This window comes from Sorghum bicolor, chromosome 6, assembly GCF_000003195.3.
Source record: "Sorghum bicolor cultivar BTx623 chromosome 6, Sorghum_bicolor_NCBIv3, whole genome shotgun sequence".
In the NCBI taxonomy this organism is placed as follows: Eukaryota; Viridiplantae; Streptophyta; class Magnoliopsida; order Poales; family Poaceae; genus Sorghum; species Sorghum bicolor.
Window position 1 is genome coordinate 58,972,751 of NC_012875.2, and position 13,470 is coordinate 58,986,220.

At 49.2% G+C, this 13,470-nt stretch overlaps 3 protein-coding genes across 3 annotated transcripts; 1 reads left to right on the forward strand and 2 right to left on the reverse strand.

Moving 5' to 3' along the window:
* Positions 4,294–6,553, reverse strand: LOC8082537 (protein trichome birefringence-like 8). The gene is made up of 4 exons (XM_002448646.2): positions 5,742–6,553; positions 5,230–5,643; positions 4,976–5,134; positions 4,294–4,717 (listed from the first exon to the last, which is right to left on the reverse strand). The coding sequence occupies exons 1-4, from the start codon at positions 6,077–6,079 to the stop codon at positions 4,375–4,377; spliced, it is 1,254 nt and encodes a 417-aa protein (XP_002448691.2). The 5' UTR covers positions 6,080–6,553; the 3' UTR covers positions 4,294–4,374.
* On the reverse strand, positions 6,706–9,016 carry LOC8082538 (protein NRT1/ PTR FAMILY 2.12). The gene is made up of 3 exons (XM_002448647.2): positions 8,831–9,016; positions 8,487–8,704; positions 6,706–8,328 (listed from the first exon to the last, which is right to left on the reverse strand). The coding sequence occupies exons 1-3, from the start codon at positions 8,946–8,948 to the stop codon at positions 6,832–6,834; spliced, it is 1,833 nt and encodes a 610-aa protein (XP_002448692.2). The 5' UTR covers positions 8,949–9,016; the 3' UTR covers positions 6,706–6,831.
* On the forward strand, positions 11,347–12,970 carry LOC8082539 (UDP-glycosyltransferase 73C7). Its single transcript, XM_002447223.2, has one exon. The coding sequence runs from the start codon at positions 11,347–11,349 to the stop codon at positions 12,820–12,822; it is 1,476 nt and encodes a 491-aa protein (XP_002447268.1). The 3' UTR covers positions 12,823–12,970.

Consider the following 13,470-nt stretch of genomic DNA (forward strand, 5'->3'; position numbering starts at 1 on the left):
AAGAATGAAGAAATGAGGAAATGGACTACACTAAGGAGGATCATGTCTTACACATTTGTTCTTTAATGTGTTGAAGGTTTCTCCTTGGTACTTAGTACAACTCAAATAGTTTGAAGGATGTGAAAGCGTACCAAAATGCACTAAGCTCGAATCATCTATTTACACATATGACACTCTTTGCTTCTCATGGAAGTTGATGGATGGGGTCCAACTTATTTGTGCAATTTTTTTAAGGAGACTATGGAGCTTGCTCCTCGGTGAAATATATTAAAACAAAACAAGGCCAAAGTACATGAAAGTTAGCTAGTTGCTAACAAAGCAGAGAGAAAGAGAACTAACCTAAGACTCTTACCTAGAAGGGATTACACAAGACTCTTACCTAGAAGGGATTACACAAAGGAACATCAGAAGGCAAGCAAACAAATTACAAAGTATTGATCCAATTCATTACTAAGACACGTTTGGCGCTAGGTAGTCTGAAGAGATGAAGGTTAACTTCATTCCTGAAGAGTTGCTTCCAATTTCCAGCGATGGAGCTTTGTGATTAAAGATGAAATTGTTCCTCTCTTTCCAAATACACCAGGCACTTATCATACGTCTTCATATGATGGTTGTTCAGGGCAAATCATAAATAAGGAAAAGTCATCCACAATGTTTAGTAAGAATACAAACGAAAATGCAAAGAACCAAATCATGGCATATGTTGGATATTATGAATGAGGAAGAAGTGAAAAATACATAGGTCTCCTATTGTGTATTGGGCAATCTAACTCCAATACCTTTTTGTACCTGAAGGATATGATGTAGAAGAGAATCCAAGGTCGCAAGGATAATTTTTTGTCACGAACTGGGGAAAGATACTTTAATCAAGGCAATCGCTCAAGCTATACCTACTTATGTGATGTCTTGTTTTGATCTGACATGATCACTTTTTTGAGGAGAGCGATACATTGATTTGCCAAATTTGGTGTGCTCAACAAGGTGATGAGCATAAAATGCTTTGGTTATCATGGTAGACTTTATGTGGTCAAAAAATAAAGAAAGACTAGGGTATAGAGATTTGCACCTTTTTTTAATCTAGCCATGCTAGCAAGACAATTCTAGCATGCCATGCTATTCCCATATGTGTTGTTTGCACAAGTGTTGACAACAAAATACTTTCTAGAACGACTAGTTTTGATGATTGGACTATATATACTCCAGTCTTTCATGCATTTAGAGCCTCTTGGAAGCCATGAACAACTAGCTACATACATTTGGGTCTAAGAGAAAGTCTTAATTGAATATTAAGAACTTCATTAGTGTTCGGGGAGTAGCAAGTTGCATCCACTCTTCTGATCAGACTTTGTTGGGTCAAGTGAGAGTTTGTGCTTGTTACTCTTGTTGATAAGCACCACCTAGAAGGTCTAGTGTTGTTGTCGTTCTTGGTGATCTCTCAGTGGTGATTGTGAGAGGCCTAAGAAGGTGTGCACGGTCATGGTGATCCACAGCAACCATTTCGGAGTGGAGAAGGGTAAACTCATAGAGAACACTTGGTCCATGTATGGATCAAGGGGGATTAGACCTTTGTGTGGGGTGCTCCAACAAGGACTAGTAGGGATTCATGACTCTTTGATACCTTAGAATAGCATCACCATGTTCCTTACCCTCTTTACTTTCCACATTTACTTTTACGCAATTTGCATTCCTATAATTGTCATGTTAGTGTGTAAGGTTGGAATCTAGGATACAAAACTTCTTGTGGTAGGTATATAACACTTGTTGTCAAATGGCTGAATTTGAATAAGCGATAGGTCTATTTTTCACAAAAAAGATTAGCCGAGTTTTCTAAACTCATTGATCCAAGCAGTGGAGGGTGAATGTTCAATTAGTACATGACACCTTATGTGAGGAAGGTGCACAAAAAAAATCTTGCTTGTTCCAGTGAACATAGAATATGAGGACGTGGTGTCTTAGCATTACGACATAAAGGAACTCATTTAGTTAGGTCAGCTTATCGCGTTTTAGAGGGTAAAAGGGAGTGTCAGGCTAGACGTGTGCCAATCCATCTCTGAATCAAGATAGTTTTGGCTAGGGAAAAATTTAGAAGTTATCATACCTACAAAGATAAAGCAATTATTATGGTGCCTTGTTCACAATACCCTAGCCGTACACATGAATATAAAACATCAAGATTTAGAATTTGATACAAGTTGCCCAATATGCAAAAAACTTGATCAGGACGGAGGTCAATGCCTTTTGAAGTGCAAGTTTGTGAGGAAATGTTGGCATGCTGAGTCTTGAACATGTTCGCCTTAATTTATTATTGGACTTTGCTACATTATTCCAAAATAATTGTGGACCGTGATCTAGATAGCATGCGATCATTGTTATGTAATTATTGTTACGTGATGATTTCCCTTTGGTCTACAAAACATGTGGTGCAACATGGTTATCCCTTGATGAAAAAGCATGCCCCAAATCGGTGATTTCACTTCGGAAGTGGTGAGATGTCGTCAGGAACAAGGTTAATGCAAGAGAGCAAAAGTTGCCTTACAATGCAATCATGCATGGTGTCAATTCTTTGATGGCGAGATTAAGACTAGGACAACACAAACAAAGATAAAGGTCTATTAAAGACTCCAGATATAAACCTCCTAGGTGTTCCAAGGATCAATGTGGATGGTGTGTTTGTTTCAGTAGAGAAGAAAGCATGAGTGGGATTCAATATCAGAGATTGGGTCGGAAAGAAAACTTTGATTTTTGCTATTGTACATATATACCTAGTTTGCTAAGAGAAAATTTTGTACTCGCAGAGCTGCTCTATACTCATTACGCACAAGCTGGCCCGTTTAGGCCTTAGTTGGAACCTAGATCAATGTATTGTAAATGTTCAGGTGGCTTAGGATTTAGTGGGGTTAGTAGTTAATTAAAAGGCTAACTGGCCATTACATTTAAAAAACGAACCATATCAATCAAACAATTATAAAAATACTTATGTCTTCAGATATTTTCACAAGGGGGCTCACATAAGAAACATGTGAAAAATATAATTTCTGCGTGTGGATCCTTACATGAACCGCCTATGGAAATTGTTTCTGACAAGGTTTGAAAGTAATGATTATCCTAACAACTCTATACTAGGATGGTAACAAAGGATCACGTGAGGAGAAGGGTTCTGGGTTTGATTTGTAGGAAATGCATAAGCTTCTGTTTCGTGCAAAAACACCGGACTTATGGCTTGTGACTGTGGGCTAAGTGGCTAACTAATGCAGTCGGCCGAGTGCAGAAATTGTATATTGTTTTCCATTACAAAGTTTGGATTATATATGCCTATGGACTACAAGCAATTCTACGAGACGTGTCTATTTATTTGAATTGTGTGAGCGCTTGGTGCTTTTTAAAAACAATGTACTTTTATTTTAGTAATAGAATTCATATTATTTTTTAAAAAAGGAAATACATTGATATCCTAGCTTTTGTATTGATCAATGCATATGGTTGTTCGTTATTACAGGCAGGGGAGCAACGGTCTAAGAAATCTCAAAAAAAGAAGTTTTGAGCCATGGAGAAAACAAAAAAGTGTTTCCAAAAACCACAATTAAAAAGCAAGTCTATTATTAAAACTCCAGTTGTGTCTTTCAAACACCTCCATCGTGGTTGTCTTAATAGTTTTGCATTCCATCTTTATCAAATGGCGATCCTCAATGTTGTCTTTAGGACAAGTACAATGTCACCCGTAGATTCTGCAAAAAAAAAAAGCCACCATATACGTACATTTGGACAGGTGCTTGGCACAAGCGTTGCTGCTCACACAAGCAGCCGGCGCTAGGAGATTTTGTAGTTTGTAAAGTAGTGGTTTTAAGGATTGATATGTAGATCAGCACGTAAGATTAGCTTTTCTCCGTTGTAGGTTAAGACTGTTATGTAATTGTTTGATTATTCCTTCCCTTAAGAGTTAAGACTTAAGAGCCCTTTCAAATGTTCATATGGGTTGTGCCAGCGCAGAACTAAACTAATAGTGAAAGATACATTCTAAGTCATTGTAAAAGTAAGCAATGTATATAACTGTAGTAGTACAAATACACCTATTTTAGTTAGCTTAAATTTCTACGAGCAAACCACGCTAAGGGCTAAGGGCGTGTTTGGTTACGTACGGTAAAGTTTACTGTCCGTCACATCGAATATTTAGACATATGCTTGAAATATTAAATATAAATTATTTACAAAACTAAAAATATGGTTAGAGAGTAATTTACGAGACGAATCTTTTGAGTCTGATTAGTCTATAATTAAACAATAATTGTTAAATAAAACAAGAATGCTACAATAGCTGATAAACTTCCTTAAGACGGCACGGTCTACGCCATACACACGTACTAATACGACGACTATTTATCTATCCTTCCTGCGCGTGCCATACCCTGTGGACAAAAGATGTGCGTAGAGGACCTGATTCCAAACGTCCGGCACGCCGGGGAGGCACCAGTGGCTGCAGTCCTCCGGCGCGTCGGGCGGCGTTCCGGGCTCCCTGTGCCCTGACGGGTGGCTATCTGGTCTGAGCTCCGTCATGTGAGTGATGTTTAGAAATGTTGCCTTCCTTCCCTGGCTCTTGATACCTTCTGTCATCTTCGCAATCATTGTGTTCATCCATGAGTACTCTTCACCGAAGTGGACGTTAGTGGTCAGTGGTTCTCGGTTGCCGGCGCACGAGCCACCAGTGTTCCAGGTGCCATTGCTGCCATTTTCAGGTGCACAAAAACCATGGTTACGACTGGAATGTTTAGCCCTGCAATCACCTCTATCTGAATAACTCAGGAAGAATAAAGTTCAGTAGGTTTATTTTCTAAGTAAGATTGTTGGGTTGAGCATTATAGCCATGGAGATTTCCTTAAATAGTCGCAATTGGTAGATCATATATATATATCGTCATACCATAAGCCACAGTTCTCTTTTATCACAATGCAATTAACACCACTTACTTAGCTTAAATTACCTGTAATGCGAGGGAGAATAGCTCCTGAAGAAGAAATGGCTTTTGGAAAATCGAGCACTACTCAATTCCCAATCTTTCACCGTTTGCAGGGACCGTCGAAAAGCTTCCTTGATGTCCATGGTTTTGTTTAAGCGGTCGCCAACCATGAAATAGTTCCCTCTGCTCATGAGCCACACACGCACAACATCCTCAAATTAGTGTTTTATTAATTACCCAGAGAGTACAAATTAAATAACCATGGCATATACACATACGCCTTGACGGTTTTGTGCTGGTTCCACCAGTGGCCGGTGTTGAGCACGAGCACGTCGGCGCCGGCCCACCGGTCGGCGTGCCGTGGCAGCACGTCCAGGCGGACGGCTCCCCTCACGGCGCCTCTGCCTGTCGCGTTTGCCGCGGGGAACCGGTGGACCATCACGATCATGGGCGCGCGGTAGTACTCGACGGAGAGGTTGTAGTCGGCGAAAACCATGGCGAGGTAGCCCTTGTGCCGGCTGATCGGCTTCCCGGACTGCTCGTACACTCTGGGCGACGACGCGCTGGCCGCGGCCGGCACGGCGGCGGCGAGCATGCACACCATGGACTCCCACTGGTTCCGGCCGATCGAGTCTCCGGCGAAGACGATCCTGCCGTTCCGGCTCTGCTCCAGCATGTCCGTCGCGTTGAACCTAACAAACAACTTAAACCATTGACATGATTCAGGTAGGGAACATCGGGGAATTGAAGAAGATGTGTCGCGTCGTGACATGGCCATGGCTGCCTATACTTAGGGAGGTCACAGCGGCGAGGACGCCACCGCCAGTGCCGGAAGGAGGAATCCCAGCGGCCGTTCCGGGTGCACCGGAAGCCGGGGTCGAGGAACGGGCACTCCTCCGTGTAGGTCGTCACGTCGGCAGCATCGTCCCTCACCCATCGTCCGTCTGAATAGTCGCACGGGTGACCGTCGTCGGCGCTGTCGTGCTCTTTTCTGTTCACCGGAGGCAGCCAAGACGACTGGAAGAACGACGTCGACCTTGGCCACCGAGGCGGGGGTAGGAGGGCGATGGTACAGAGCGCGACGACGAAGAGGAAGACGGAGGGGACGAGTACGTGTCTCGCATGCATGGGTCAAGACGCGAGCGTCACTGTTGGCTAACATTGGTTGCTGGTTATTCGGATTCGGAGGGGAGTGAGGTGATCAGGACAGCAAGAAGTGAGCGATCGAGAGCCACTGGTGGAAAATAACGCAAAGAGTACGAGTGTTGGAGCGATTTGTGGGTCGTGGACTGCATCAAAGACTAGAGAAGCCATCACTACCTAGTACCTAAAACGGTCATGATCAGAGCCAGTTTTAACCAAGACCAAAATGGTTTGTAAGGTTGCTTCAAGGGTTATGATTATGGTTTGTTCCCTTCTCTAAATTGGCTACTTGTTTTGTTTAGGAGTAGGTCCTGTATAATCATGCATACTGCTTATAGTTGTAGCGCATCAATACTAATTAGGTGCCACGACATTGATATTGCACTTCTTCTCTATATCTCAGGTGTCTAAAATTTAAGATAATTTCAGGCAACACTCTTGTACAACCAACTAGTATAAGTAAATTGTTGCTTTTGTGATTTGTGATTTGTCTTTGTATCATAATAACATATAAAAATTTGTCCTTGTCTAACTATAGAAACCGCAATAGAACCATAAAAGAATTGTTCACAAGATAAAAGCTCTTGCAGTCAAGACCATAGGTAGTTCAATTCACTCAAGATTAGGGTATATTAATTTTTTATCATCATGTTGAATCATCGTTGTTGCTGCATCTAGGAAGAATGATATAGAACCAATTTTTAGTTATCAAAATGGAACGTCCCTTTAGCTTACTACTATGTCTTTAGGAGTGCGGCTTCACTCTCACTTATGCTACCACTGTCCGTTGCAGGTTCATGTCCACCAAGAGTGTCAGCGGCTTGCTCGCCCTTGTACTGGTAGAAGTGCGAGCACACGAGGAAGTAGACGAAGTTGGCTCCAGTGAGCACCGCCATGGCATAGTAGAAGTAGTCGATCCTCCCGGCGTTGATGTCGTCGGCGACCCATCCCGCAGACCCACCGTGTTGCCTCGTCCTCGCGTTCACGATGTTGACCACGAGTGTGGCCAGGTAGCTGCTGATGCCCTGCGCGCAGTAGAACGCCGCGTTGGCGAGCGTGCGCATCTGGTCTGGGAACTGCGTGTTGTAGAACTCCGTCTGTCCCACCATGCTGAACGCGCCCGACACGCCCATCACGGCGAGCTGCGGCGCCAGGACGAACACGGACAGCGGGGACATGCCGTCGCCGTGTGCCACCGCGGAGCGCCTCCGCCTGCGCTCCACGGCGGCCGCGACAACGAACGCCAGCGCGCCGACCACCAGCCCGGCGCCCTGCCTCTGGAGCAAGGTGATGCCGCGTCCTGCCTTGGTGACCCGGTGCGCGGCGCGGGCGATGAGCAGGTCGTAGACGGGCACGAATAGCGCGACGGAGAGGTAGAGCACGGCGACGATCGACGCCGGCGGGATGGTGAAGTGCTTCCCCATGTGGAGGTCCATGGTTGACGCCTGGAGGAACGTGTAGTTTATCAGCTCCGTCACCACGGTGAACCACAGGGTGCCGGAGATCCACACGGGGATGATCTTCAGGAGGCACTTGGCCTCCTCCACCTGCTGCACGCTGCAAAGTTTCCACGGCCTCGCCGGGGAGCCGTCGGGCCGTATCTCCTCGTCGGCGTCGGTCACGATGGCCGCCTTGTTTAGAAAGCTGAGCTGCAGAGTAAGGGGGAGCCTGAACACGCGGCGCCCGTTCCCGACGGCGGACGGAGCGTTGTACAGGAGCTCCTCCTGGCGCCGCGCGTCGTCAGGGTGCGGCAGCGGGAGCCTCCACTTGCGGCACGACGCGACGAACACCCGTGCGACGCTCGAGAAAATGCTGCCCTCGGGCGGCACGTAGACGTACATCTTGGTGCCGACGAGGAACACCACGAAGGCGACGGCCATAAGCGCCGTGGGGATGGCGAAGCCGAGGCCCCAGCTCACGTTGACCTGGACGTACAGCACGACGGTGAGCGCCAGGAACGTGGCTATCATGGCGACGGCGTAGTACCAGTTGTAGAAGCGCGTGAGCCCTCCCTTGTGCTGCTCTTTCCTCTCGTCGAACTGGTCCGCGCCGAAGGGCAGGCTAGTCGGGTTCATGCCGCCGGCGGACACCACGAGCAGCCCCATGCCGAGATAGAGCACGGCTCGCTGCAGACCCGACGGGGAGACACACGTCCCGGCTTGCTGTGCCACCGGGCTGCACGGCGGCGGTTTAAGCTGATGGATAGTCGCCGATAGAGTGATAACCGCCATTGCCTGTATGACGCCACAAACAAAACACATCATTTGATCGATCGTTCTCTAGTCCCAAAACAATAGTAATGTCATTTCAGAGAAATGTTTAGAACTGGTGGTTTGCATATGTCGATCAAGAGAGAAAACATGTGACATGATCACAAGGCAAAAAAACTTACAGCAACTCCGACCACGGTTCCAAACAGCAGGGTCCTGAACCTGCCCCAGAACGCGTCGGCGACGAAGGCTCCGACGACGGGCGCAAAGTTGAACGTGCCGGAGAAGATGTTGTTCACGTTCGTGGCGGCGTTCTGCTTCATGTTGTAACGGTCGATGAGGTAGCTGGTGAGGGAGAAGGAGAAGGCGTTGCCCGCGATATAAGCTGCCGCGTAGACCCCTGCATCCCATGCCATTCCAAGCGCGCGCGCGCACACACACACACACATTAATCCCGTTGCCATCGCTGAAGCACTGAAGCTGAAGACATATGCGTGGAGGTGGATGAAAACAGCTAGCGACAGACCGATGATGAAGGCGACGGCTCGCCACCCACTGGGCCTCCTCCGTGTCGCCTCCGCTCCTCCTCCGCCACCGCCCGCAGCCTCCTGCTCCGGCTCCGGTGGTCCACGGCGCGAGGCCATGGATGCTGCTTCCGGCCTTCCGCCCTCCGAAGCTCGATCAGAGAAAGCAGCAGGTATTGTGTTGTGCTTGAAATGCCTTGAATGCATATGCCGTCCTGCAGCTGCGCATCCGAATTTGTACTGGCGCCGGTTGAGAAAGGTATGCAGGTAACTACTGTGTTTTCCTCTTAAAAAGGTGTCACTGTCACCCAGCTGCTTCCTGCTCGTTTCTCGATCACCTACCTAGCTCCGGGCTCATGCCGTGGGTTGTTGGGAGGAAGCACTCTGATTGTTGGAAGCAACTCATCAACGGAATAAAACTAGACCAGGGAGGAAGCCAGGAAGGAGTCGCTTAGGAACAGAAATGGAACGCACTCTGCTGCTTCTTCGTCAGTTCGTATCTACACCGTAGTTTTAAATCTCCTACAGGTACCGCTATATAGTCCGCTATAGCCTTTTGAGTTAGGGTGTCGCTATTTGTATTCATGTACAATTTAACCGTTATATCCCGTTATAGCCTGATTTAGCTCCGTATTAGCTGTTTTAGACATACTCACTCCGTCCAAAAATATTTGCATTTTTATGATTCAAAATTTGTCAAAAAAAACTGCATACAAAGACCAAAAGCTGCCATACCAGGTTGCGGGTCCCACTTGGTTTTGTCATCCGTACAATATGTTAGATGTTTTGGGCCTTGGGCCAAACAATTTCATATAAAGCCCACTCATACATGCATGTATATATAGAAAGGTGGGGGACTTTAGTCCCACCTTGCTACTTCAAGTGGAGTGAGGCCAACTTAAAAAGTTAAGCTATCTCCATATTATTGAAGCAATTGAGGAGAGAAAAAGGAAGAACCACACGCGCGCGCTCGCTTGCCTCGCCGAGCGAGTTGGCCCGCAATTTTCCGCTTCAACCCTTGCGGGTGCGCGGCTTATTCTTGTATTATGGCAAGTGCGTAAATGGCAGGTAAAGTTTCCATATACGGTGATTGATTGCTTGCCTATTTGCTACGTGCGACGCGTGTATAAATATAGGGCGAGACGTCGTCCTTTGTACCTGAGATTCATCTCTTCCTCGCCACACTACTGCGCTGCCGCCGTCTTCTCCATCCCGTCGCCGACGTGCCACGCTCCGAAGCCTACGTCTCCTCGTGTCCCTGCACGGGGTAGGGGGCGTATCAGGTTTTTGGAAAACGTCGTCTCGACTGCTCGCTGGACATCTTCTTCCCACTACGCCCGGTGTTCGCCGATCTCCATCGACGGTCTTCTTCTTCTTCCTTCGCGCCGACAACTCCACTGTAAGGATGTCTATCATCTCTCTGTTATTCGGTTTCATATCCTTTCTGTTCCTAGCACTAGATCCCGTGAACTTGATTCAAATCGTAATGCTAGTTTCGATTCATATATCTGTGATACATATTGTTAGCCTTTTTCTTGTTGTCGGAATTAATTTATGCATCGCTAAATTGCTTTTATTTCCAACACAATATGCATGCGGAAAAAACAAATCCTAACGTACAGACTTGGTGACGTGGTGTCCTCTCCTCCACACGTTTTCACTGTACTCGTGCTAACAAGCAAAAGATTAGTCAGATTTTTACAGAAGTAGGGGCATTTTCGTAATTTTACCATAGTATTGGTATTTGTGCCCAACTCTAGATGTGCAAATATTATTGGACGGAGGGAGTAAAGCGCTAAACACCTTAGCCCGCTATTTAAAACATTCTACACTCGCATAGCCGCTGTTTCAGTTATCTCGTGCAGGCTGCATCGTGTAGTTTAAGGCCTTGTTTAGATCTATTTTTTTTATTTGAACACTGTAGGATTTTTATTTGTACTTTCTCTGTCCCAAATTAAGTATTGTTTTAGGTTTTCATACCACGAGTTTGATGTAATTTGTAGAAAATATGTACAATATTTATATATCTAAATAAATTTATTAAAAACTAGACACAAAGATCTTTCTAATGATACTAATTATGTACCAAAAATATTAATATTATTTAATATATATTTATTTAAAGTTATTTTTCGAGAAGCTCAAACGACACTTATTTTGAGACAGAGAAAGTATTTGATAATTATTGTCCAACTATACATTAATTAGACTTAAAAATTCGTATCTTAATTAGTTTTTGTTTACTGTATGCACGGCGTCGTCGCTCACACACATTGGCGAAGCCACAGCTACGGTTATACTCCACTCAAAAAAAAAAGCTACGGTTATACAGACGGAACGCACCATCCCAACAGCCCATCCAAGGCATTTCTCATGACCGGCAGTTCCGGGTGCCTAGTCCCACACGCATCTGCCTCTCCCCCAACCCAAGCCTTGAAAAGAAGCCCAAGTCCATTCCATCCTCCGCAAACCGGCCAGCCTCACCAGTCACCACAGCCCACGACACCAAACCTCGGACATGTCGCAGGCCGAGCAATTGCACGCGGTCGCCGCGCGCGCGAGCCACCCGGACGCGCCTCTCCACCTCGTCTTCGTGCCATTCCTCGCGCGCAGCCACTTCGCTCCGCTCGCGGCCAAGGCGGCGGCCTCCTCCGCAGCCGCGCGCACAGATCACGAGGTCGCCGCCGCCACCGCCACCGCCACCGCCACCACGGCCTCCATCGTCACCACGGCACACTTCGCGGCCCTCGCGCCGCCGTCCGTGCCGGTCCACGCGGCGCCGCTCCGCTGCCCCGGCGGGCACGAGGACTTCTCCCTCCTCCCGGACGAGGCCACCTCCGCGCCGGCCTTCTTCGCCGCCGCCGAGGCCGCGCTGGCGCCGGCGCTCGCCGCCGCCATCCGCGCCCACGACGGTGGCGGGCCCGTGGCCGTCGTCTCGGACGCCGTGCTCTACTGGGCGCCGCGCGTCGCGCGCGACTGCGGCGTGCCGCACGTCACGTTCCACACTATCGGCGCCTTCGCCGCGGCGGCCATGGTCGCGCTCCATCTCTACCACCCCGAGGTTCTCACCACGGACCAGTTCGGCGTCTCTGGCGGCTTCCCGCACCCCGTGAAGATCAACAGGGCGCAGGTCAACGAGGAAGCGCTGGCGCACCTCTCTCTCTTCCGTGCCGCGGAGACCCAGAGCTGCGCCGTCGCGTTTAACAGCGTCTCCGCGCTCGAGGCCGACTTCGCCGCGTACTACCAGAGCCAGCTCGCCGGGACGCCCAAGAAAGTGTTCCTCGTCGGCCCCACGCGCGCCGCGGTCTCTCCACGCGCCGTCACGGAGCGGGACCCGATTCTGCAGTGGCTCGACGGGCGGGACGCGGGGTCGGTGGTGTACGTGTGCTTCGGGAGCACGTGCGCGCTGGGCGAGAGCCAGCTCCGTGAGCTGGCCGCCGGGCTGCGCGCGTCGGGCCGGCCGTTCGTTTGGGTGATCCCAACGCCGCCCCGCGGGGATGGCGGCGGATGCACGGAGCGGGAGGAGCGCGCGTCCAGCCACGGCATGGTGGTGGCCGGGCGGTGGGTGCCGCAGGCGGAGATCCTGGCGCACCGCGCGGTGGGCGGCTTCGTCACGCACTGCGGCTGGAACTCGGTGCTGGAGGCCGTGGCCGCCGGAGTCCCGCTCGCGACGTGGCCGCTCCGCGCGGAGCAGTTCCTGAACGAGGTGTTCCTCGTGGAGGTGCTCCGCGTGGGCGTGCGGGTGCGGGAGGTGGCGAGCGAGTCGGACCTGGAGGCCGTGGTGCCGGCTGACGCGGTGGCGCGCGCCGTGGGGAGGCTCATGGGCGGTGATGACCTGCAGGACGAGGAGGCGGTTGCGGTGAGGAGAGCCAGATCCAGGGAGCTCGGGGCCGCGGCGCGAGCGGCCGTGGCGGAGGGTGGCTCGTCTTCCGGTGACTGGGCACGGCTGGTATATGAGCTCAAGGCGTTCCACGGCCGCGACGGCGATCCATAGACGTGATCAGTGTACTAATGCTTGAGACGTACAAGCAACAGTGGTAAATAATGCTTAGGGCCCATTCGATTACGGTGGTTCTCAGCAGGAATTATTCACGGTGAACAATATAGCTATATAATTACAGAACGAATTTCGATTGGAATAATTCCAGGCCGAAAAAACTTGGGAACCGAACGGGGTGAGCAAACACACCACACACCACACACCAGCAGAAATATAGGGTAAGAGCATCTCCAACAATTTGCTAAAAATTATTTGTCATATTTTAAGTTTTGGCAACTTGTAAAAAAATTTGGCAAGTAAAAAAAATGACTATCTCCAATAGTTTGCCATTTAAACTTGCCAAATTAAAAAAAACTCACACCCCAACTACCCGTACATCTCCAATAGGCTGCTGCTGCAAGGCATGTCTCGCCGGTCCCGCGTCAACAGCACCATGGAGTTCATCGGCGGCCTCCTGTTCGGCTCGGAGGCGGCCTCCTGTTTGGCTCGGAGGAGGGCCCCAGGGTGCTCGGCGCCGTGCGGCCGGCGGAGTAGCCCCTTGCCGATGACTAGGACTGCCTCAAGTCCATGGTGCGTGCGTACGAGCGCCGTTGCGGGCCGCTCGCGCAGTACGGGATGAAGCACATGCGGTCCTTGGCCAAC

What these genes read in the sequence shown, in the direction of transcription:
- LOC8082537 (XM_002448646.2), bottom strand. Translation starts at nt 6,079, where the DNA reads ATGCATGCGAGACACGTACTCGTCCCCTCCGTCTTCCTCTTCGTCGTC. An exon ending in CGCCGCTGTGACCTCCCTAA is followed by an intron (nt 5,644 to 5,741) that starts GTATAGGCAGCC and finishes GTTGTTTGTTAG; the next exon opens with GTTCAACGCGACGGACATGC. An exon ending in CAGCACAAAACCGTCAAGGC is followed by an intron (nt 5,135 to 5,229) that starts GTATGTGTATAT and finishes GCTCATGAGCAG; the next exon opens with AGGGAACTATTTCATGGTTG.
- LOC8082539 (XM_002447223.2), top strand. Translation starts at nt 11,347, where the DNA reads ATGTCGCAGGCCGAGCAATTGCACGCGGTCGCCGCGCGCGCGAGCCAC.
- LOC8082538 (XM_002448647.2), bottom strand. Translation starts at nt 8,948, where the DNA reads ATGGCCTCGCGCCGTGGACCACCGGAGCCGGAGCAGGAGGCTGCGGGC. An exon ending in AGCCGTCGCCTTCATCATCG is followed by an intron (nt 8,705 to 8,830) that starts GTCTGTCGCTAG and finishes CATGGGATGCAG; the next exon opens with GGGTCTACGCGGCAGCTTAT. An exon ending in GAACCGTGGTCGGAGTTGCT is followed by an intron (nt 8,329 to 8,486) that starts GTAAGTTTTTTT and finishes GGCGTCATACAG; the next exon opens with GCAATGGCGGTTATCACTCT.